The 25,526-nt window shown below is 37.1% G+C and overlaps 2 protein-coding genes across 12 annotated transcripts; both read right to left on the minus strand.

Moving 5' to 3' along the window:
• Positions 1–642: 642 nt before the first annotated feature.
• On the minus strand, positions 643–13,848 carry LOC6639086 (epsin-1). 11 transcript variants are annotated; one of them, XM_047012196.1, is made up of 11 exons: positions 13,664–13,848; positions 6,555–6,832; positions 5,748–5,836; positions 5,022–5,680; positions 4,269–4,959; positions 4,118–4,211; positions 3,765–4,045; positions 3,594–3,689; positions 2,654–3,301; positions 1,789–1,844; positions 1,267–1,406 (listed from the first exon to the last, which is right to left on the minus strand). In XM_047012196.1, coding segments are annotated over exons 2-10 (2,589 nt in total). In that variant the 5' UTR covers positions 6,556–6,832; positions 13,664–13,848; the 3' UTR covers positions 1,267–1,406; positions 1,789–1,814. The 11 variants fall into 11 exon arrangements, with proteins under 11 accessions (XP_046868153.1, XP_046868154.1, XP_023037534.1 ...); XM_047012195.1 differs by having other exon boundaries at positions 1,267–1,409; XM_047012197.1 differs by lacking the exon at positions 1,789–1,844 and having other exon boundaries at positions 643–1,409; positions 4,329–4,959.
• A 1,165-nt stretch (positions 13,849–15,013) lies between these two features.
• Positions 15,014–25,166, minus strand: LOC6639085 (protein artichoke). Its single transcript, XM_002062129.4, has 4 exons — positions 24,797–25,166; positions 16,523–17,531; positions 16,260–16,458; positions 15,014–16,190 (listed from the first exon to the last, which is right to left on the minus strand). The coding sequence occupies exons 1-4, from the start codon at positions 25,087–25,089 to the stop codon at positions 15,208–15,210; spliced, it is 2,484 nt and encodes an 827-aa protein (XP_002062165.1). The 5' UTR covers positions 25,090–25,166; the 3' UTR covers positions 15,014–15,207.
• Between the last annotated feature and the right edge of the window lie 360 nt (positions 25,167–25,526).

Here is a 25,526-nt window from a genome sequence, read left to right on the forward strand (position 1 = left end):
ACAAACGAATTCTCTTGCTAGACAATATGTTTTTCATTAATTATTAATCGTTTTTATCATCATCAGCATCATTTTGTAAAATTGAATCTAGTTGACATAATATAATATGTTTCAACAGCAGAAAAAAAAAAAATCTAAAAAAAAAACACTACAAATATGTATAGAGGAGGAAAAAAGAAAAACCACTAAGGAAATATCAAGAAAATATGTGTTTAAATAGTTGATTTCTTGTTTGTTGTTGCCACACGCACATAATATATATATAAAAAAAAATGTATATAGTAATAATAATTGAAAGCTATTATTAAATATAAATAGATATTTTACAATTACAAGCACATACAAATAGATATTTGCTCACGTTTTTTTCTTTTTCATTTCCTTTTTGTTTTCTTTTGTTGTTCTTGTTCAATCTTTTGTTGTTGTTGCTGTTTTAGTTACACCAATGCAAAAATTTAAAGCTATATATATAACAATTTTATCATTTTTTTTTTTTTTTTTTGTTGTGGTTTTTCATTCTTTTTTTCGTAGGCCCAGTTGCATTATTGATTTGTTGTTGATCGGTTTTGGTTTTTGGCCAACCCTTTTTGTTGTTGTTTTTTTCTAATAAGACACAGACTAAGCGGCAAGCAACACACAAAATTGAATGTAAAGTTTAAATCAATATTCATAATTCAATTAAATTAATTATCGGAAATAATTATATATAGGTATATATGTAATAAATAAATCATAGCTATTGCAAATTGCATTAAACATATAAATTTCTGGTTGACTTGTTGTTGTTGTTGTTGTTCTTGCTGTGGTGGCATGGTGGTGGTGGTGGTGTTGGTGGTGCTGATGGAAGTGTGGGCATTGTGGTGCTGCAACCTCTCTCCTTTTATTTCTATCTTGCCCACTATCACTGCTCCCTGACCCTTGTCCTGCTTTGTCATATCGGTATGTATCCTTCTTTCTCTTATACAGATTATACAACAACACACCTCACATATTTTACAGTTTAATAATACTTGCTTACACATTATTTTATTTTTAAATTTAATCATATTTTCTCTTGAAATTTGCCTTTGTTATTATTGTTGTTGTTGCTGTTGCTAGTTTAGATGATATTGCAGCACTGGATACACACAACCACCTCTCTCTGGCTCCTCCACATCATCATCATCCTTGCCTTGCCACATGTGCCCCATGCCTATTGTATGTATGTGTGTGTGTGTGTGTTAGTTAGAGATGGTTGGTATTTGCCGTTGCCGTTTTAGTTGCTGATTGCAGTTGCTGTCGTTGTTGGTACTCTTCTTCTTCATTGTCCCGCGTTTGTGTGTCTCTGTCTCTCTCTAGTTTATTGTTTATGACAAAAATGGATTTGTTGCTGCTGCTTCGGGCTGGATCCAAGGCATATTGTTGTTCTGCTGCAATAGTTTGTTTAGGGAGAACAAAATATACGAATTAGAATGGTTGTCTCTCTTATCACTTAAGCATCGATCGATGATGATCAATGGAAAGGTGGTTTTGTTTTTGTTGGTTTCTATTTATTGGCCAACTACTAGCTACATGCAGATAGATATACCACAAATTGTCAAACTACTTTAGCAAATTGGTTAAAGCAGAGAAAAATAAAACTACTGATTGGCCCCAAAAAATGGGTACATTAGTCGTCGAATAGGAGAGTGAGTGAGTTGAATGTTATTAAATAGTGTTTTTTGTTTATTTGTGTTTGTTTGTTTGTTAGTTGAGCGACATATAGAGATAGAAAAGCAGAGCATGCACACATTCGAAAAAACAGTTTACCCATTTGCAATAATTTGCTTATTGTTTTATTTAAGCGTCCAAGCCTCCATTGTTGGCTACAATTAGAAAACGATTATGATCAGCTAGAAGAGGCTGCTTTTTGTTTTTGGTTTTTGTTTTTTTTTTTAGTTATTTGTATATGTTTATGTTTATTTTGTATGTACAGTAATGGAAGCAGGGAATGAAATCGTACGGAAATCGCAAGATATTGATTGATTATCGATTTCATTCCCCTCTGCCAAATAAAAAAAAAGAGCAAAAGCAAATATCTTTAGCGAGTTTAGGTTGCTTAGGGAAAACTGAAAACAAAGCAAAACAACAACAACGCAAAATTCATCAAAAAACAACAACGACAAAATTAAGAAACTATAAAAAGAGAAACAACAAACAAAAGATATCAACTGGAAACTATAAAACAAAAATTCGGCAAACCGAAATTTAATATACTCTTGCAGTATCATAGAAAAAAAAGCAAAGAATCTCCCTCCATACATAACTTATCGATTGAAAATATATCATTAAATCAAAAGAAAGAATCAGAAATAGAGACTTATTGGGAAACGAAAAGACAAGGATGAAGTCAACTGAGTTAGAGACAAAGAGTTAAACTCGAACTAAGAATCTGGTGTTGAATATAGTCTCAAAATCTCGTTGAGAATGAAGATTTATATATACATTATTGACAAGCAGGTATTACGTAAGGAGAGCAGACAAAAGAGTCCCAAAATTAGTTGATCATATCTTCCCCTGCAAGGGTATCATCCCCTCCCGCTATATACAACTAATATAAGTAGAAGCCTTTTAGCACATTTCAACACAACTTCTAACGATGCCCTGCTGGGCGTTTTGTTGGCAGGCGACTCACTTCCAACTTGCAATGATGATCGGCGGTTTGGTTGGTATTTATATTGTTGGTATTCGAATATCCCTCAAAGCCCAATGGCGATATGGTTATGCCCGGAGTTTCAGCTAATGAGTCGGAGAGGGCGCTAGTATAGCTGGACACATAGCTTGAATAGATTCCAGATGAGCCATAGTTGCTGCTATTGTGGTTGTGGTTGTTGTTGTTGTTGTTATTGCTATTGTATTGATATTGATGATGATCATCAGTAGCAGCTAAAACTGGAGCACTTGCTGTGGGACTATTGAAATAAGGACGCTGCTGCTGCTGCATCTGCTGAGGATAATGAGTCGTCTCGCTGAATATCTCCATATTGCGTATGCTATCAATGCCAGGGCTTGGACTGCTATAGTCGATTAACGAACCACCGTAGGAATTGTTGTCATTGTTGTTGTAGGGATTACCTGCATAAACCTGCATATTGGTCTGTGAATGGGGGAGATGGACTTGATGGATAGGTTTGCCAGGATTACTGAATGCATTAAGCATTTGAAATTCTTCAAGCGATTGAAGTTTCTGAGGAGGAGGCAGAGGAGGATTAGGGGCTGCCATTGTTGTCGCCGCCATGCCCAAATTCAGGCTGGTGGGTCGCACTGGTGGCGGCAACTTGGCCTGCGGGATGCAACATGCAACAGTTTTGGATCACAATACAAGTTACAAGAGAGGAACAGAGAGAGAGAGAGAAAAGCATAATAGAACCAAAATGCAAAGGAAAATGATGATTAAGAAACAAAATGTTTGAATACATTAAAGCAGAAATAATAGAAATTAGAGAGAGAGAGAGAGAGAAAGATAACCTCAAGAAAATAATAACTAAAAGTTATAAAAAAAAAAACAAATCCCTATAACCTAAAAAACGCTCCTCGCACAATCCAAATCCAAATCAACAGCAGAGGACACTCACCTGAGAGGCGGCACCACTCATAACTGGCGCCCAAGGATCTTTATTCATATTGACTGCAAAAGGTGGCTGTTGTTTCAGTTGATTAATGGACGGCACCTGGTGAGAAGCGGGAGAGGAAAATTATTATCATTTGGATTCCCATATATTACACGGCTCAATGATAGCTCTTACGGCTGGCTGCTGTTGCTGGAATAGATTCGTTTTGGGTGGCATCACGGTATCACTGAAGGGATTGTAGGCTGGCGCATTGGCTGATTGTGTTTGCGGGGCAATCGGCTTAATCAAATTATCCAGATTAACCAGCGCCGAGTTCTCGCCAAGGAACGAATGTGCATCTTTCAGTGGTTTCTTTGCTGTGGCTCCAGTGGAAGGATGGACAGAACTGCCGCTACTGCTGCCGATGCCGTTGCCGTAATTCGCAGATAATGGATCCATATCGTCGAGCAGAGAGGCTAAGCGAGGGAGAGAGAGAGAGACCGTTAGACTATGTTAATAATTTGGGGGGGAATCGTTTTGTATCCAACCATTATTGTTATTGGAGGCATTGGAATTTCCCAGTTCGGAGCTTTTGTTGCGATTGGTAATTAAATCGAATTCATCAAAGTCCGGTGATTGTTTCTGCAAGACCAAAGTTAGGATAAGCATTTAAGTTGAGTAGGAAGGTAGTAGTGGTACCTTAACGGCTCCTGTGCCACCCAAGGACTTCCAGGGATCTTCAGCCGTTGAGGAACTTGCCTGAGTGGCCGCTCCTGGCGCCCAAGGATCCGCTGATGTGGCTTGAGCTGGCGCCGATGCTTGCTCTGCCAGCCAAGGATCGGCAGTCGTGCTGCCATTATTCGCGGTTACTGGAGCTGCAGCCAAGGCACTGACAGCTGTGGATTTCGTTAGCCAGGCATCAATGGGAGCCGCCGCCACCGCCACCGCCGGCGCCGCTGCTCCGACTCCCGGAGTGGCTCCCCGTCCGTTTTGGTTCGCATTGCCATTGGTCTGCAACCAGCCCTCGTTTGATGAACCGGAGGCCACGGAAGGTGATTGTGTACGCATGCCCCAGGCATCGTTGGCGGGAGCCGAGCTCATTGGCACACCGGCACCCATTATGGTACGCGGAGCAGCCGACGGATGCCAGGGATCTACTTGGGCCGACGCGGCATTGCCACCCGCCCAGGGGTCTGAGAGTTGACTAGGCGCTCGTGGTGCCGATGTTGCCCATGGATCTACAACGGGTGGTGGGGCGCCGCCAGCAGCGCCCAAAGGTGGACCCGAGATACTTGTGGCGCCCAATGAAATGTCCAGCAGATCTAGCAGATGGCTCTGCTGTGGCTCCTCCTTCTTCTGAGGACCAGGAATGGGCCGTCCACTGTCATCCCTTAAAATGGAAAAGCTCTGTTTAAGTCGATGCATTAATGGGGAGATTAATTTCGCACTCACTTGAAGTCCTGCTCACTCTGGCTAAGGGCCAACTGCAATCGCACATCATCGCTCCGCCGTTTGGCCTCTTCCTGCTCGGCTTCTTCGCGCGACATGGCCATGGCCAGTTGCAACTGTAATTCCTCCTCGCCTGCCGTCTGCGGCCTAACCATTTCCAGTTCCGACAGGGATTTTGGCGGTTCCTCCTGCCATCCCGGCGGCATGTCCCTTTGCGATGGCCCATCAATATAGCCATCGCTGCCAAATCCACTTGGATGCTGAGCAAAACGCTCCTTGGCTTTCAGTGCCTTAACACGCTCGTTCTTCAGCCGCTCGTCGTCTTTGAGCAGATTCACCAGCTGCTTTGCCTTCTCCCGCACATGCGTGCCCTGATCCTTGCCCTCCTCAAAGTAGACGAATTCGCGCAGTGTTTGTATGGCAAAAATGTTCTCCTTGCATTGCTGGGCAACTTTCTCGGTGCCCGTTTTGATTAAATACTCTAACAGTATGAGTGCCTTATAGACATGTCGCCAGTTCTTGCCATGATCGTTCAGACGTTTCCATATCATTTGCATTATCTCCGAAAAGGCAACCACATTGTACGTCAAATCGGCTATCTCCGCCATAATGGTGGCCGAAGGACCCCATGGATCATTTGAGGTAGCTTCGCGTACCTTAACCTGGAAGAGGGAGAGAGCAGCAGAATTAAATCGAATCGATCCCCAATTTAGAGTCTCATCTACTCACCTGTGCATCGGAATAGTTATGCGCAAGGTTCTTGATGTTTCTGCGTAGTCCGGCAACATTGACCTGCATATCGTCCTTTTGCTTTCTCACTGTGTGACGAAAAGAATAAAAGAGGATTTTAACATGTCTACCCAAAATGCTTGAAATTCAGTTTTCAGGAGGAAAAATTGGACCAGGACCACAAGGAAACAGGTTGTTGCTAGTATCTATGCGTTTTTTTCTTGACTTTTGTTTAAAACGTTTTGGTTTTTTTTTTTTTTTGTTGCTTTTAAATCTGAGATTGGAATCAATTTTTGGTGTGAAAAAATTTTGGATTTTGGAGAAATAAATATTGGGAAAATATTTTTGTCTATTTGGTAATAATTAGTTTTGTTTTTGAAATAAATTTCGGGTTTACTTTATGCAGGAGTAACTGAGTGTGGGGGGTTGGTTGGGAGATTGGGGAGAGGAGAGAGGGAAGATTAGGAAAAGATATTTATGCATTATATTTCAGGCTACAAAATCAGAACAGAAAAACAAACACGACAACACAAAAGGAAGTCCAATTAAGTAAATATATATATACATATACATAGATATATATATAGATTTATGATGTGTTATATACCATAAATTTTAACATAAAAATCAAATTAGGTTGTTTTGTTTTTTTTGTTTAAAAACTACATAAGTATCTAATTATTTATGTATGGATGTAATATTATTTTTATTATTCTTGTTTTGCGTTTCTTAGTGTACGAAAAAAAAAGAAAAGAGAAAGATAAAAGAATATTTATATGAGAATTGTGATTAAACATTGAGACTTACTCTTTATTGTATTGTTTTCTTAATTTTTTTTATTCTGTAGTTTTTGTTTGCGTTTGACTTTGCTTTTACTTTGCTATAGTTTTGCTTTTTGTTATTGTTCAATTTTGTTATCGAAACTTTAGAACTTTTTCGATTTTGGGTTTTGGGTTTTGAGTTTTTGTTTTTGCGTTTTGCGTTTGCTTTTGCTTTTCTGAGTTTGCTAGAGATTCTGTTTTAGCTTTTGTTTTTTGGTTTTTTGTTTTTATTATTATTTTGCTGTATAAGTGCTCCAAAGCAAGCTAAGAGTATGAGATACAAGATAAATACAATCAAAATACATAGTATAAGAAAATATTACATATAGATTAAAGTTTATATTGAATATATACAGTGGATATGTACATATAAACATATATCTGTATATATATATATATATAGTTTATTAAGCACACACACACACACATACACACACAACACAAGAAGAAAGGCTAAGAGGGGAAAGCAAATTGCTTTAATAACAAATAGAAATTAAAACTTTAAAATTTGAAACTATAATCGTTAGCCTCTCTCTCTCTCTCTCTCTCCCTCTCTATGTCTCTTTCTTTGCGTAGGTGAAACTATTTGTTGCTGTTTTTTAAAATTATTTTATTGTTTTTTTAGCCACTGCTGCCTTTAGAGGCGGAACCGCACCAGACCAGTCCAGGGACTAAATAGAAAAAATAATTCAATTTGCGGTCAAACAAAATGTGCAACAAAACGTAACAAACAAACAAAAAAAGAATAAACGGAAAGAGAAATCAATAATAGAAAAAAGCGACTAAGCAAATACTCTTTAAAAATGAAACGTCTTAGAAACAAATTAAACTGAGGAAACTAGAAAATAGTTGATGATGCAAATAAATTTAGATGCTCTCATTATCCTAAGCCCTGAAGAGGGTTAATAAGAGACAGTTAGAAATGGAGAGAGATAGCTAGATAGTTAGTTAGCGAGAGTAAGCATGTGTGTAAGTGTGTGTGTGTGTGGGTGTGTATAATACAAATATTAATAAAATTTTTGTGCAGGCAGCAAGTACAATTTAAAATATTTCCTTTGCCTATTATTCCATTCCCCCTCCAAATTGAAAGTAAATTTCAAACCCCTCGACTAAAAAATTAACACCAAGTTATATATAAATCATGATAAGAACTGCAATAGCTGCAATAGGATTATCTCTAATATTGAAATAGTTGCAGACATAGTAAATGGATATTAAAAATGACTAAATTATTATTCTAAAGTCCTTGAAAAGTATAATCAATCCTTTACCAAGGTCTATATATCTTCATAATCGAAACAGAGACTTTCAATGACCATGAAGACTTTAGATATATTTGTCTATCCTCATCAAATATCAAGGAAAAAGGCCTAATACAAAAGGTATCTATTAATATAGTCAATATGCCCGATTTGCTATGCAATTTGTTTGAACTTAACCCCAAAAATAGGGGAAAGAAGCCAAAGAAATGTGCAGCAGTCCAAAAAGGAATCACAAAAGACACGAAATGTGGTAAAAAAAAAAGGGACGGGGGAGGGGGATGGCAATAAAAGCCAAGTAAAGGGCGAGTATTCCAAGGGCCCCAGACATTTTAGTGTCTGCTGTCTGAATATGCAAATTTTTTTAGCAGCTTAAGTTGCATTATTCGTTAACAACCACAACAACAAGCAACAGCCAACCAACCAACCATCAAGCCAGCAACAAAATAATGGCAAATGCATTGATTTTTCTGTATGTGTGTGTGTGTGTGTGTTTGTGGGTTGAACTATTTTTAAATACTATATAATTATAATCAAATCAAACTGATTGAATTGGTTAAACTAAAATCAAATAACAGCGAAAGTTCTTGAAACTAACAAATGATTCACAATCTGTGTGCATAAAAAAGTATATATATTTACGTCCATAGGTTGTATATATGTATATATATTTATCATGTTGTTTTACGTAGTAGAGAAATGCCCATTTTGATGAGAGAAAGAGAGATTGCAAGCTAATTCCATCAACTGATAAGATAAACACATTTCGTTTTTCCTTTATGAATTTACACACACATTTTTCAAAATATTTATATGCATTTGTTTAATTTTTTAGAAATTTTTGACAAAAAAAAAGGGCAATAAAACAGTTAATATAACTGCAAAACATTGTATTATTGTTATTGTTGTTGTTGGTTTTTAGTATAAATAAAACACACTTGACACATATTGAAATGAAGATCGAGGGAGAGAGCGAGAGAAAGAAAGAGAGAGATGGAGCTCAACCGGCATAATACAAAACATCCAAGACTCGTAATGGAGCAGCAGCTCAGACTTGTCTGAACTGAACTGTATCTCCTCTTTGCCCCTCTCTCCACACACTTTATGGAGTAAATGAAAGAAAAACCCGTTTCGCGGTTACTAAGAGGGGGGGCAAAGAGGAGAAACAATTCATTGACCGCTTTGCTGTGCTGATCATCATCATCATCATCATCATAATTATTAGGCATCCAGCTCATCATCATCATCATCATGATGATCATCTGTTGTAGTAAATGGTCAGTCAGTGCGTGGCATTAATTTCAAGTGATGGCAGGGGGATGGGGATGGGAACAGGAGATTCCTACAACATTTGTTTGTTTGTTTTCATTTAGTTTACACTCTGTGCTTTCTTTATCTCCATCTCCCTCTCCCCCTTCTCTTTTGCTTTTGTTTTTGTTTCTTTTTTTTTGTCAAAGAAGAAGGCGAAATAATTCAATTAAATGTAGTCAGTAAAAACAAAAACAAAACTACGCAAATGAAGTGCAACATTCAACAAGAACAGGACCGGATTAACACATGACATGCGGGCAAAATGTACACCAAATTCAATTATATGCAAAAGTTTGCTTCAGACATTCTTTAGATGTTTCTAGTGACCCGATTTCATCATCTGCTTTTCAGAAACAAAAACATCTCCTTATGATCTATATAACTAGATAAGATTCAGTTAAAAAGAGATAAGAGATAATTAGCTATCACTTACTCCCCAGTCAATTTTCTGACAGATCCGTCTCTGGTCAAGGGATTGGGGGATGTGGTGGGTGGTTCGATTGGTCGCTTGGTCACTTTTTTTTGTGTTGGTGGTTGCTTGAACTTGAACAAATTAAATGCCAGACAGACAGAGAGTCGCGAGAGACAGGGGGAGATGGCAACTCGGAAAATAGAGGGCAAAACCCCCCCGCCGTACAGACGAAAGGAAAGGAGAGGAGAGGAGAGTGAGTGTCAGAGGGTCAGAGGGAGATGGTAGCTGGTGGAGCTTTCTTTGTGTTGTGCACTTGACTTTCAGCCACAACGAACGACAACGACGGCGACATTTTTATTGCCAAAAATAAAAGTACATACTATACGACGGTTTGTATGTATGTATGTGTCTGTGTGTGTGTGTGTATGTATGGATACAATAATAACAAAATTAAGCAAAAACAAACATTGAACGAGTTGCGCGATTCACTTTGTTTCTCAAATAACCAACAACAGAGCCTTGAGGATTAGGTTCAACGAACGTGGACAAAATGAACAAACAATTTTTTTTAGAGTTAACCGACAAACTAAACCAACTACGACGAATGTTGTTGCCAGATTGATGTGCCTAATGGAATTGATAGATGACGAGATTGATTTTAAATTGAATAGCAATTATAGTATATACATATATATGTATATACTCGAAAATATTCCACACAATTCACGAGACTAATATTTACGCAGTGTATCTTTGTGTCTTTGTCTATTTCTTTCCCTCTCTCTTTCTATCTCTCTCTCTAGCTAAAGTATTGCCGTTTAGCATATAGATGCGAATATCATTGAATTGGCCTTAACCCTTCACAATACACAACAGTTGAGCGGGCTAGCATTGCATTAAACCGGCTAATTTTTTGCCTAGAAGGACACACACTCTTTCTATCTCTCTCTCTCTCCCTCTCTCTCTAGAGACTGTTTTAACATGAAATTTAATCGTATTTACTGTCAATTCATGGTTTCATGTTTAATAACTTTAACATTTAATGTGCAATGACTTTATTGGTTGTGTAGGTTCTCTATTATATGATTTTGAATCTTTATTCATGTTTCCTGATAGATAATGTATGTTTAATCATCAGTTAAATCGGATTATATAGAGTCTATATTATAAAATTCAATAGTTAAAGTTAGTTAAATCGAACATTTCTATGTGAAGGGCTTGCTAATACATTTGAATAAATTCATAAAGAAACATTGAGTCGTGATTATTTTCTGAGATAAATAGAAAACTAAAAACTCGGCATTAAAAATAGTCTAACTTTTTCTAGAATTTTTTAATTACTTAGGTTAGTTAAGTTGATATTGTCCACTTTGATGACACTGACACTGGTTCCACTGTGCAACACGATCTGCAGCTACGTTATGGGGCCTAAAGCCTGTTGGGGGCCTTCTCCCTCTTTTTCTCCCTCTCTCTCATACACACACACACACACACTGACTCTCCCCGACGTTTGTCATATGCATTTTTATAGGTTTGTTGCATCTGTTGAGAATGCGGGCGTACAATTTGGCCTTAGTGTGTGTGTGTGTGTGTGTGTGTGTGTGTGTGTGTGAGTGGAGGTGTTTCTTCGCGCATGTATGCATGTGTGTATGTGTGTTTGCGCCAGTTGTAAGCGTGTGTGCGTGTGATAACGAGTCCGAAATGAGATTAGATTTCATTTGTGGCACACAAACTATTTGATTTACTTGTATAATCAGAACTACACACACACACACAAAACTCATCAGTTGTGATATTAACAATTGAAACAGAAAAATATGCGAAAAACTTCATTCATTACTCATTGCTGCCCCCCTCCCACCACAACCTCTCACTTAGCGCCGCTCCCTACAAAACAACAAAACACCGATAACGACAATTCCAGACCCGTCCGCCCCCCTTTCTAGCCCCATACCCTCTACTAACGTCGATGACACCCCCGCAACATAAACCAGTATTCCCAATTGACCTGGCTTGAATTTTTTTGGGCTATGACTAAGCGACCGGCTTTAGTTATCAACAACTAATGGCAAAAGAGAAGAAAAAAACACACACACTCACAACAACAAAACAAAAGCAAGAAATTCTTATCACTAATAGTTGGACGAATCAAATAATTTAAAAGAGAAGTGACCTTCTAGTGTGTGTTGAGGGGGGAAAAACTTGAAAACAAAAACATAAAAGCAAGAACAAAATGTACGAAATTCCCACAAAAACAAAAAGGAAACAGAAAAAGTGAAAACAACATTTTTATATACAGTCAGCAAAAAAAGTTTAAGTAAACTGCTTAAATTAATTTTATTTCTATTAGTACCCGTTCCATAATGGGAAAATTATTAAATTATGATTATTTTACATTAGGACATTTATTTATTAACGAATGGAGTGAAAAAGAACCGAGTTCCTTTTTTTATTTTCTTTCTACGCACCAAAAACCAAACCAAATGACGAAAAGCACGCCAAAAAAGTTTAAGTATGTTTCGTCTGTCCCGTTTACCGTTGGGTGTTTCTCGGAAATTGCAACGGTAAACTGCTTTTTTCCTTTACTTTACTTCAAATTCTTGAGTTATTATGCAATGGAATTTCATTTGTGTCAGTTTTGTGTGCGTAAATGGGTCATAATGGGTCGTGGCAAGCAAATACCTTTAGAAACGCGACAAATGATAATAAAACTGTACTTAGAGGGTAAAGGTGTATCCGAAATTGGCAGAGTGATTGGCCGACCACCCACTAGTGTTCAATCAATTCTAAAATCTTATGGGCAAACAGCTAGCCTTGAGGTTCAGCCCAGATCAGGCCGACCTTCAAAATTAAGTGCCAGAGATAAGCGACAAATTCTGAGTACTATAAAGAGTGATCCAAAAAAGTCGGCACCAAAAATACAGGAGGACCTATTTCTCACCTCTGGAGTTAGCGTTCATCCGCAAACTGTGCGAAATGTGCTCCACAAGGAAGGGTACAACGCACGAACTCCTCGTAGGAAGCCGTTAATTTCTGAGGTCAATAAGAAAAAACGACTAGAATTCGCTGAAAAGTATGTAAATGAGCCGGATTCTTTTTGGGACTCTGTTATTTGGAGTGATGAGTCCAAATTTAACATTTTTGGGTCGGATGGAGCTCAAAAAGTGTGGCGAAAGCCAAATACTGCTTTACAGCTGAAAAATTTGACTCCAACTGTGAAGCATGGCGGCGGAAATGTCATGGTTTGGGGATGTGTCGCCACGAGTGGTGCTGGAAAATTAGTATTTATAGATACTAAAATGGACAAACATCATTATCTAGGAATTTTGAAGGCCAATCTCAAGGAGAGCGCGACTCAGCTCCATTTAAGTGAGGGTGCATATTATTTTCAGCAAGATAATGACCCCAAACATACGTCGTATCTTGTAAAGGAATGGTTGCTTTACAATACCAAGCAATTGCACACTCCCCCACAATCACCAGACCTCAATCCTATTGAGCATATCTGGAATTTGTTGGATAAGAGGATACGAAAGCACCAAATATCCTCCAAAGCTACCCTTTCGTCGGTTTTGCGTTCCGAGTGGGAGAAAATTGTCGAAAATGACACCAAACCGTTAGTACGGAGTATGCATCGACGTCTGCTAGCAGTAATTGCTGCAAAAGGAGGCCCAACTAAGTATTAAGATATATTAAGCTACGTTTTTTTAAGTTTACTTAAACTTTTTTGGTTCGATTTTTTTGTTTATTTTTATGAATTTGCTTTTTTTTTTTGTTCTGTATGTTAAAATGGATTAACCTCAAGACTTTTATGTTGCCAAATATTGAATAAATTATATCTTAGCACATTCATTTTCATTTCATTTCAATTACTTTTGTTTTAGCCCTATTTCATCAAAATTTGTCAAAAAATCTTCTTTTACTTAAACTTTTTTTGCTGACTGTATGTATATTATATTAAAACAACAAAATGACTAAATAAAAACCACAACGAGCAGAGCGCCTCAAGAGAAATGTTTGTCACTGCCCGCCCACATCCACGCCCAGTTGTGCACCTACACTCGGCCGCCCACCCTACCCTACTCTTCTCTCCCACCCCCCTGTTATGCTCACCTGCTCCTCAATTGCAACTGCAACTTCTTTGCTTTGTTGTTGGTGTTGTTTTTGTTGTTGTTGCTGTTGATGCGCTGCAGTTTGAGTATGTGTGTGTGTGCTGACGTTTCTTTGAGCTGGTGTCCGTATCCGTGTGTTTATGAGTGTGTGAGTGTATGTTTATTGGTGTGTGTGTGTGTGTTTGTGTGTGTGACGACGACGACGACGAGTACTCCTCCCCAGATAGATTTCTATATATTTTTACGACTTTCTTTTCAAATGCGTTGCTGCTAGTACAGATAGAAAGATTGTTTAGTCACAAGACGATGACGACGTCAACAAACTTTAAATGGTTAAGAATTTCGTTGTTTTAATTACACTTTGCACTTTGCACGCAACAAGATAGAACGGGAACACCAAAATGGAACACTTAATAAAATTTTTAACTTTTCTTTTCTTGTTTTGGATTGGAATTGGAGATTTTAACTTTACAGAGGTCTCATTTTAACTTAACAGTCTCGATTTTTGTTGCCAGTCTCATTTGGGCTTTACAGTCTCATTGTGAGTTGGCGATTTCATTTTAACATAGCAGCTGATATTCGATAGACAATAATCGATAAATCGTTAAAAAAAATACTGGGCGAAGGTAATTGCTCTTTGGGACGCTCACGCAGCTCAAATTGAGCCACTCTTTTGTTCGATGTTCGACTCCTTTGCTCGATGTTGCTACCTTTCTCTACGATTTTTTAAAAGTTGGACGCTCGATAGTGCTGGCCAAACATCAAATATAAAACCATCGATGTATCGATAGTACCATCGATGTTATTTCCAGCTTTACTAGGATGACAACGAATTGGCACTTATTTTTCAAATTTTACATTTATTTTGATTTTCTTCATATAATTAAGCTCTAATTTCATTTGTTAACGAACTGATAACAATATATGTATATGTTTGTGTGTGTGTATGGTGTATGTGCGTTTCTACTGTTTGTGCGTGTGTGTATGGGTGTGTGGTTTTTGTTGTTTATTTCGATATTTTTTGTTTGTTTTAACATTAGCTTGATGCATTTTTTTGTTCTTGTTGTTGGTCGTTGTTTTTGTTTTTTATTTTTGTAATGCTAAGTACCTACTTTCAGATATTCAACGTACATATATATATATATATATGTGTATTTATGTATGTATGTGTATTTGTTTGTGTATACAGTTTTTAAATATATATATATATATATATATACATATATATATGTGTGTGTGTGTGTTTATGTATATATATTTATGTATATATATATATAGGCTCCAACACGCACTAGTCGATCGATCATACAAAATGCCTGTCGCCCCCCTCCAAAATGAATTCGAATTTGAATATAATAACTCAACAAAAACTGCTCGATTTTTGCCATCAGCTTAAATAAATCATAAAAACTAAATTAACTTAAAGCATACAATCCAATTCTCGTTCTCGCGATCCTCCACTTTGCATGCTGCTCAGCCCGTTGCCCACTGCCCACCAAGCCAATTCCGGCGATCTTGAACTGAATCCTTCCCTCCTATCTGCGTTTACTCCTCGGGCGGTTCCTCGGGTATTTGCAAGCTCTGTGCTGCATGCGGATATTCCTCGTGCACGGAATTGGACACTGAATCCGAGTCCTCCTCGAGAAGATTCATTTTACTTGGCGGCGGTGGCGTAGGCGCAGCCATGGCAGGCTGCACCAGATTCGGTATATACTCCACCGTTTCGTATTCTGTTTTGGCCACCGAATCATGATCGTGATCATGATCTCGCTCATGTGCCTGCTCGTGACGCTGTTCATCCACATCCACGGGGGATACAACCGCATCCTCCTGCTCCTGTTGTTCCTTGGGGCTTAGCCCCGCAGTTTCATTGCCATTGGGATCCGCTACATTGGGTGTTAAATTTGTTGGCTCCTCAATGTCCAGGATAACGGGCAAGGTTTCATTTGGCTTTGGAGTTCTTGTACTGGTTGTAGTGGTGGTGGGTGCTGTGGTGGTTACCACCTCGGTGGCTCCCAATTGACTGAGGAGAGTTGTTGTTGTTGTTGTCGCTGCTGTTGTAGTTGTTGTTGTGGTCGATGTTGTTGTCGCTGTAGTCGTGTTCGGATTCGTGATAGCTGGCATAGTTATTGTCGTCTCATTAAGGTCCTTCTCTAACTCCACGGCCAGCAGCACAGAGGGAGCCACAGATGCTGCCGGAGTTGGCGGAGCCGGCGTTGTAGACGGTATTGGAGCCGGTGTCGTGGTCACTTCAAGGGTCACTGGCGGGGCTAAAATCACTGGATTGATTATCGGTTGACCCAACGTTGCTATTATCGGTGGCAATAGAATCGGCGATGGCACAATCATTTGCTTCTCATTTAACTGGGTCACCAGCAGCGGCAAATCAATCTTGTACAGCATCGGCAACACTGTGCACACCTCCTGGTCATTCTCAAAGCACTGCGAACGTCCTCGTATACGTGCATCCTGGGCAGCCATTAGACGACAAATCTCATTGAGTCCCACCTCACACATTATGGGATTATCTATAATAAAAAAAAACAGTTGGTTATGGAAGGAAATCCTTGTGGATTTGAAGTCATTTGCTCACTCACCATCCAGATACATTTCCAGTTTTCCAGCCACATTGTGATTCTTGCAGCGCGTATTACTAACTAGTTCGCTCGATATGGACATTATCTGATTATTGGTCAGATTAACCTGACACAAAACAGGCAGACCATGAAAATCTCGTTCCAGTTTGGTGATATTGTTAAAGGCAACCTTCAGGATCCTAAGACTGGGCAGGATTGTCTGCAAAACCAAAAGAAAAAGTTGTAATCCCAAGTGGTAACCCATCAATTGTTTCTTTTCTTACATTTTCCAATGGTTTCAGTTCGGTCAATTGATTTCCAGTCATATCCAGTAACTCCAGAATATGCATGCCTTCAAAATCGCTGGGCAATATGTACTTTAGCTTGTTGTGGGGCAAATTCAAAAGACGCAGATTGCCCAAGCCAGCCAGGGCAGAGTCCAAAGTGATTATTTGATTGTTATCCAAATGTAGATCACGCAATGGCAAATCCTTGATGCTATTACGACTGGGTATCAGACGTTGTATACGATTATTGGACAAATCGAGCAACTTGAGCGAACGCAAGCCGTGCAGCTCCTCCATGGAGAACTCTTCGATCTCGTTGAAAGAGAAATTTGCTATCTTCAGTTTGCCCATGGAGTGCAACGACGAGTTCAGCGAGCGTATGTGATTACAATCCAAATGCAGAGTCTCCATTAGTTCGCACATCTGGAACTCATCCTGGGCCAAGTATTCCAGCTCATTGTTATTGGCATACAGTTCATTCAGATATTTGGCATGTTTCAGGACGCCATCAAACGAACGCAAGCGATTGAAATGCAAGTGAATTGTCTCCAAATTCATCATTTTTGCCATATTGGCCGGCAGCCTTTCCAATCGATTATTGTGGGCCATCAATAGCTTCAGTATACTCCCATCCGGTAGCTCACCATCCAGATTACTGATGTTGTTCGCATTAATAAACAGCGATTGCAGCTTATCCAACTCGTGCAGGGACCCATTCAACGACTCTATCTGATTTCGACCCAAATGCAATATCTGCAAACTGAGCGGAAATGATCCTCTATCCAATCGATTGATATTATTGCTCGGTAATATGAGATTCGTCACCATCTGTATGCCTTTGAAATCTTCCTGCTGCACAGCCTGTATGTTACATCGCCCAATGTCCAGCGTTAGCAGTCGCGGCATATGGTTCAAGACATGCTTTGGAATCTCGTCGAGTTCGTTGTCACCGACGCTTAGGTAGGTGACATTCGATAACCCACGGAATGGCAGTTCGGGCAGCGATCTATAAATAGGAAAGTATACAAGAAATGCCATTAGAAATTCAAAATTTTGCAATGAATCCAAATGGGAATCGTCTGACGAATGAGTGAGTGAGTATGCGACTCATATACCATCATATTTTTACCTATACTAGAGTAGTATACTAAATGCATACTCTATGCAATAGCATTCCCATTTTGCAATATACAATTCTCTCCCGACATTGCAATCAAGAAACTTCAAATATCAAAAATGAATGCAAATCAAATCAGAAATACTTCTCCTACATTTTTAGATATGTATCAAACCACCTTATAAAGAGGGTAAATTGTTTCAAAATTCTATGTTTGCCCACTTTCCATATGGAAAAAGTCGAAAACAAACAAGTTGTTTTGTTGACTTTAAAACAAATCTTCTGTAGATGATCTTTGTAGCTTCTCCTGTTCTTCTAGTGGAGTAAGTTGTCACATGACTATGGAATCTTTCTTTGCATTGGGTGTGGCAAAATATTTAGTATTCCTTAATTTTTATCAAGGATTTGTCAGTAAGACAAATTCGTTGGGAAACCAGCCTAGACTATTCAATTAATTCTTTTAGTAAAACATTTCTTGACTATGACTAAGAAATGATCATTCTATTACATCTATTTTGAAGTGAATATTTTGCCTCCCAATGACTCAAAGACTAACTTCTTCTGCTTCCCGACATCAATAAACTTCGTCCAGACTTTTATCAATAAAAACAATCAATCCATACGAATGAAGAACTGAATGCAGCTTAATGTTAAAGCTCTCATTTGAGCAATAATCACTGCTAATTTACATATATTTGCTGTTAGACAAAACAACAATTAACAACAACACAAAAAAAACTCAACAGCATCATTAATGAATTCAATATATATAATAACAATGACTAAACATATTTCAGCAGCACTAAAAAGTGAATAAAGTCCGAATGGATTAATTGCAGATTTATCTTTGAAATCTACCAGAAATCTAATGCAAAAGGTCCAAAAGCAACACATACAAATTTGTGTAATAAATTTACTAATTTTGAGTTTCGTTAACCATTTGATTAAAACAATACATAAAAGAAGACACCGGATCAAAGGCTGTTAAAAGGATAAAAGTATGCAATAGACATTGCATTTGCACCCAAGAAGTCAATTTTTTAAACATTTTCAAAGCAAACATTATTAATAGAGTTTCGTTAAGTTACAAGGCATATAAAAAGATATAGATTTGTTAAAAATAGTGAAGATTTTTCCAGCATATTGCATACTTTAGGGGGCAAAGTTTACGTTTGCAGATATTTGTTGCATTAGTATTCGAGGCTAAGACTACTTGATACGAGCTATAACCATGTAATCTATTCCCAACTCTTATTGATTTAATATAATTCGAAAAATAAAAATAGTTGATTTTAAAATAAAAATGTGTAAAAATAGAGTAAGATTAATACATTTATTTAGCGGTTTTGAATTTACGATAAAACCAATAACGTTTTAAGCAGTTTCATATTCGTTAATTTTGATGATGAAATGCAAATATTATTTTATAAACTATTAAATTAACCCAACTGATTCAAGTAATTGACTAGCAATCTCTTAAAAAATACTGCAAAACCTTAAGAATTGCATGAAATGGTCTCAATCTTTGGCCACATTTTCTTTGTAAGAAAATAGAATGAAAAAAAAAGAAAAGAAACGAAACGAAACCTGACAAATGCAATCACATCGTTTGATGGGCATTTATCAGTCAATCAATCAGTCAATTAACCGACTGCCAACTGCTGCTATCTAAGAATAAATATGATATAATAGTTCGAAGTTTGAAAAGGAAATTCAACGAATGGAAAATTGATTTTTACATAAATATGGAGATTGGCAATTGAGCCATGATTTGTTATTTTCTTGTTTGGTTAAACTGATTGACTGACTGAGAATTTGTAGTTGATAATATATAATATTGATAGAATCAATAAACTCGAGCAATGAAACTGGATCTTCCCCCTTCCCTCTTCTTGAGAATCTCCTGCAAAGCAGGTGCCAGTGGCCAAGATGTAACTAACGAGGCATGGGAGGTTGGGATCTTCATTGGGGGCTATTAAGTTGTCGCCATTGAGGCGCCAAACTGACGCATTATTCATGATGGGAACTGGGCTGGTCGACTGGCTAGTTGTGGCGTGTAAATTGCATATCCAATTGAACTGGGATGGGGACATGGACTGGACATCCTTGGCGCCCGTTATTGGTGAGCTGGTGAGGTGGTGGAGCTTCTACCGTCTGACTGACTGATTGTTGATTGGCAGTATCTATTTTTAGATGAGACACATGATCATGATTGATAGCTGGTCCAGCTATGGCAATGAGGGACCTGCGACACATGTCCAGTCAGGTGAAGAGCTAACAGAATTATGTAACAAAAAAAGAAAACCAAAGGCGATGGCCTTCTCCTTAGGTAGATGCTGTTAGAAGGATGATAATTATATATGTATAATATAGTTGAGACAATGCAATAAAGGAATTGATCATATTATATACACACACACACACATATGTATGTGTGTACATCATATTTGTCTGTATGTGAAGACTCACTGACTATATCTACAATTCCTTAACGTCAGACATATAATTGTCACACGACCTAAACTGCCCTCTTGATCATTGATTGAACGTAATAATAAAATTCAATTGGGCTGCCTGTTTTTTCTCATAATTTCTCCTCGCACCGCCATTTGCTGTTGCTCCACCTCCTCCTCCTTCTACTCCTCCTCCAGCACCACCTACCCACAAAAACACAGACTTTGCCTGAGGCTGACTGACCCCGGAGAGTAAAAACAATAACAACCAAAACAAAAAAAAAACAGCAACAACAACAACAACAACTGCGGAACATTCCATTTCGAAGTAATCATTATTAGATGGTCGACTTTGTGGGGGTTTGGGGTTTATTGACGTTGAATCCATCCATCCAAAAAAAATAATAATAATAACAAAATATATTTCTTTGCGTATGTGTGTGTATGTGAGTATACTTTCACATTTAATTCCACTATAAGCATTATGTTTTTTTTTTTTTTGTTAGTAAACTGGGATTGCCTTTACCATAGAACTTTTGTTATCAAGACAGACATGTCCAGACATAATTGAAAATATTCCATGATTCAAACTGAACATCATCACATCACATCACATAAATTATCGATCATAATTAATTGTCAAGATCAGAGACTCACGAGAGAAAAAGGGAGAGACAGAGAGATAGAAAGAAGGGGGAAAAGTCACAGTCAACACTTTCGTTTCGCACTTTCTCAGGGCTAAGCGCGCTGCTGCACTTTGATAATAAAATTAATAATATTAAAATAGCCTTAAACAAATCAGCGAGTGATTGAACATATAGCCATAATACATACTAGTAGGAATGAGACAAAGAGAGAGGGGAAGAGAGTGTGTGAGTGTGTGTGTGTGCATCACATGGTAAAGTTTCTTATCAGCCTGAGAAAATGCATTATATTACCATACTATGTAACTCATTCTTCAAAATGAAATCTCAAAACTCAAAATGTCCTGCCCCAAGTTCTCCCCTACTCTACACACACACACACACACACACAGATTTCTTTTAATCTCTATGGCAATAGTTGCCGCAAATCATCTATATAATACATTCCGATTGTCAAACTGGTCATAAAACCCGATCATAAAAATTGAGTTTATTATTTTGGCGCCAGCTATAAAAAAAAAGAAGAAATAAAAAAAAAAAAACAAACTCAAAGTGTGCATGAAAGATTATTACGAATAAGTAAATAACATTAAAATAAGAAAAAGTAATGCCTGTTCTTATCAGAATCCCCGCATCATCATCTCTGGTTAATAGGAATCGCTCATGTACTTGATTTATTTGGTTTAGACTTATAATTATAAGTAAAACAACTCTTATACGTAAATATTGTTCGAATAAGTTTGAAATTTATGATCAGATCTTATATTTGCCATTTTTCAATTAATATAGTTGTAATTCTTAACTGCTTTTGGAATCAGAGATATGAGGTATGGCCTTTTCACTTTTGACAATCTTTAGCTAGATATAGTAATCGGCTACTGATGATAGAACTTAAGGGTTTTTAAAATAGCACCACAAATAACCGGCTTAATCTTTTGGCCATGGTTATAATGGTCTTCTTCGCAACCTTTAACCGATTAATAACCAAGGTTTCGATGCATTTCAAGAGGTTAATATCTAGCAAAAAAAATTGGTTAAATATTCAAATTTGAAGGATCCCAAAAAAAATCTATCTAAATCTATAAAAATTATACTTTTAAAATTTCATGTAAAAGAAACCTAAATTTGGACGTGAATTTCCCATAGCTTTTATAGTAGTAAAATACTTTTTACTTTAAAAAAAAATTATTAGAAATTTTGAAATATAAGAATGCAGTGTAGAATTAAACAATTTAAAAAAGATGCGTGTCAAATTCTAGGGAGATTGCTTAATAACTTTACTTTCCAGTTAAAAACAGCTTTAAAAAAGAGTTCCCACGGTTTATAAGAGTATAAAATAAGAAATATTTCATATTATGTCTTAGCAATTTGATGATAAAATGGGATTTTTTGGAGTTTTTCTTAGAAGAACACTTGTCTCTTTTTATAACATTTCGTTTATTTGCTTTCTATATTTATTCTAAGGCAGTTATAAATTTTAAAAAGAATATTCAAATATTTATATAATATTATGTTTTTACTTTTACTTATGTTTAACATGAACTTAAAGTAAACTTTGACATTTCGACTACTTTTTTCAAAATTGATTTGAATATTCTCTCGTTCTCGGGTTTTTATCTATTTAATAGACTTTTAAATTGTCTTTTTGTTAATGTAAATATCACCTTAGAAATATTTCAAGTAGTCAATCCTGAAATTGATTTACCAAAGAAAACGATTTACCTGACTATAATTTCTTTTGAATGATAACAAAGCCATGAAATTAAATAAAGTTAAAGTCCCCAAAATAAAGTTCTTAATAAAAATGTTGTATGCTAATTATTGCGAATTTTGTGTTACCAGGTAAGAGAGCATATTTGTATATATGTGTATCGATTTTTAAAATTTTTAAATACATAATTTTGTTAACTCATTTTGTAGGCTTATAGGAGGGATTTTTTGTTCGAATTGATCACGCCTGAATCACAGACAGTTGGAAATGCCACGCGTTACTGATATGACGAATATTCACAGAATCAACATATACACACACACACACGCATCACAAACACACTCACACACAGAAGAGCCATGCAGTAGCGGTATTTTTCCTGACTTGGCTCTGGCTCTGGTCGGTATGGCTGGTATGATTTGGTCAGAGCGCGATATTAAGGCAATAGGTCAATTATTATAAATTGACATCAATGTAAAAAAGTGAAGAGGAGGAGTAGTAGTAGAACGGGGGAGAGCACGGCACTGGAACAGGGGAGGAGAGTAACATGTTGATGATGATGATGATGATGACGATGAGCAAAGTATAGATGGAGAAGCAGGAGGAGGAGGAGGAGGTGAAAGATTGAGAAACTGATTCGATTAACTGAAATAATTAAATCATTCACTTTTACATATTGTCTCTGTTTGACATCTACAATGAGATGGAAATGCAATCGATGGTTGGCAAAAACTGAGATATATAGTACAGAGATTTATATATATGTACATATGTATATGATGAAATGACTTCTTTGTATGAATTGGGGATTGGATCTTGACACATTTCGTTTTTGTTTTTTAAGACTCGTATCGAATTGAATTGAAATTATTTTGTTGTTATTCACATCCCAAGCAGCGAAGTCAAATATCAATGAACCCCGGTACAGGCGCTTATGAAATAGGCTTGAATGGCCATCTCTCTACATAGTATACTACAGAGATACAGATACATATAGACACACACACACACACACACACACGCAGTGTGTGCTTATAAATGGGATGACAATATTTATAATTATAATTGCAATATATATAAGTATATATGTATATATATATATATCTGTACTTAGTATTGAATGCAAAAACAAAAGTAAAGTACAATTGAAATTCATTCAGAGTCCAAGTTGGAAAACGTGCACACACAAATTGCCCCCGCGCGATTGACTCCCTCGCTGAAAATCGATTTCAATAAATAATATTGCAATAATCAATTTCTTTTCTTATTATATTTGTGAGTTTTTTTTTTCATACTCCTCCTTTTGCTCCTCTTCCTTTTCCTTCTATAAAAGCTGGTCTATGTGTGTGTGTGTTATATGAAAGAGCAGATGAAATTATTGAATATACTTCTTATATACCTCTAGCACATTATATAGCAATTGATAAGCCACATTCAATTCTTCTCATCTCGTTTCAATTATCAATTTAAAACAAAAAAAACAACAACAACAAAATACAAATAAAAAATCGAAATGGTGGGGCTCCACCATAGCACCTTAGAGTGTGAGAGAAAGAGAGATAGAGAGAGATGTTTAGTTTAGTTGTTGGCATTATTATTATGATAGAGATCGGAATATATATATATATATTTCGTAATTTGTATCAATTTCAGGTTCATTTTTTTTTTGTCTATGTGTATAATTTTTTGTTTTGTTTGTTTGGTAAAAATCAAGCTGATCGAGCTCTGGCTCTGGCTTTGGCTCTGTGTCTCTGGTTCTAGTATTCCACAGAGCCATGGGGACTTTAAATTTTGCTAATTGAAAAATTAAATTATAATTATGACTTGGCTTTGACTGTGAGGATGGATGGATGGATGGATGGATGTGAGTCTCTGCGCATCTGCATCTCCAGCTTCATCTGCATATCAATTTGTCCCAATAAATGATAATAAGCAAATGCTTTTTGACGTAAACAAAATTGTCATTATTATTGTTTTAGTATCTATTTACTTGAGGAGGTGGACCAGAGGAAGAGGGGGAGGATAAGTTGTTGGTTGGCTGATGGCTGCTGTAAGCACTTTTCTTGTTTTACATAAATACCGAGAGTGTATAATGTATAATTTGTTTTTCTTTATTGTTTTTTTTTTTTGTTTGGTTTGTTTTTTGTTTTTCTTCTCATTTGTTTTTTTTTTATTGGGTTTAAGGAACCTAAATTGATATGGCCAGCAAGCGGAAAATTCTGTCTCAATTTCGACAAGAAAAACAAAACCCACTACCACTTGGCATATGCTTAATGCTTTCCCCTACCCACTCGTCAATGAAATATCGATCTCAATTTAATGTATTCATTTGTTTTGTTCATGTACCTTAATTCATTCCATTGCATTCGTAACTTGTATAAATTGAAATTCATATCCGTAAACGATCTCATCTCCAAATCATCGAGCTGTGAATGGGTTATTTTCAATTCAATATTTAGATCCGGATTCAGCTTATTGGCCAAGCTATCGACCACCGCATTAAAGGATTCGAGCTTCTCGCACGAGAGTTCCACATGGTTCATCGATTTGCCCGTTTCGCATGTGCAAGGCGAGATTTCTGGCCGCACCGAGCAATGCAGTGTGGCAATGTGGAAAACGGTATAAACTAGTGAAGTCATATTTGCATCAATCAATCAATCAATCAGTCAGTCAATCAATTGTTAACAAAACCACAAAAATAGGTAATGTCACACGCACAAAAACACACAAAATTGGATTCTCAATTTTCAAATTTTCACCATTCACCGGAAAAAAATAACTTTGGGTTTTTTCTTCTTTTCTTTTCGTTTTTTCTTTCTTTTTTTTTTTTTGTTGCTGTTTGTTTTGAGCAAAATCTGTTGCTGCACACACAACACACTCCGCTTCGTTGCACGGCGTCTTATGTACTGTAAACACGGATTTTTTGTGCGCCTTCTTCTGCTGTTGCTGCTGCTGCTGCTACTTGAATGTCTCCTCGGATGATGGTTGTAGTTTTCCGGAAACAACAACAACAACACCGCCACCAACACAAGAGGAAAAACGAAACACACACACCGAAACGAAACACTAGTATTCA

Source organism: Drosophila willistoni, assembly GCF_018902025.1.
Source record: "Drosophila willistoni isolate 14030-0811.24 chromosome XR unlocalized genomic scaffold, UCI_dwil_1.1 Seg144, whole genome shotgun sequence".
Taxonomy (NCBI): domain Eukaryota; kingdom Metazoa; phylum Arthropoda; class Insecta; order Diptera; family Drosophilidae; genus Drosophila; species Drosophila willistoni.

Coding starts and splice junctions, on each gene's coding strand:
- LOC6639086 (XM_047012194.1), bottom strand. Junction 5,681..5,747: donor ATAACTATTCCGATGCACAG/GTGAGTAGATGA, acceptor TCCCTCTTCCAG/GTTAAGGTACGCGAAGCTAC. Junction 3,302..3,593: donor TGAGTGGTGCCGCCTCTCAG/GTGAGTGTCCTC, acceptor TGCATCCCGCAG/GCCAAGTTGCCGCCACCAGT.
- LOC6639085 (XM_002062129.4), bottom strand. CDS start 25,089: ATGACTTCACTAGTTTATACCGTTTTCCACATTGCCACACTGCATTGC. Junction 17,532..24,796: donor ATGCAATGGAATGAATTAAG/GTACATGAACAA, acceptor TCCTATTTATAG/ATCGCTGCCCGAACTGCCAT. Junction 16,191..16,259: donor ACTGGAAATGTATCTGGATG/GTGAGTGAGCAA, acceptor TTTTTATTATAG/ATAATCCCATAATGTGTGAG.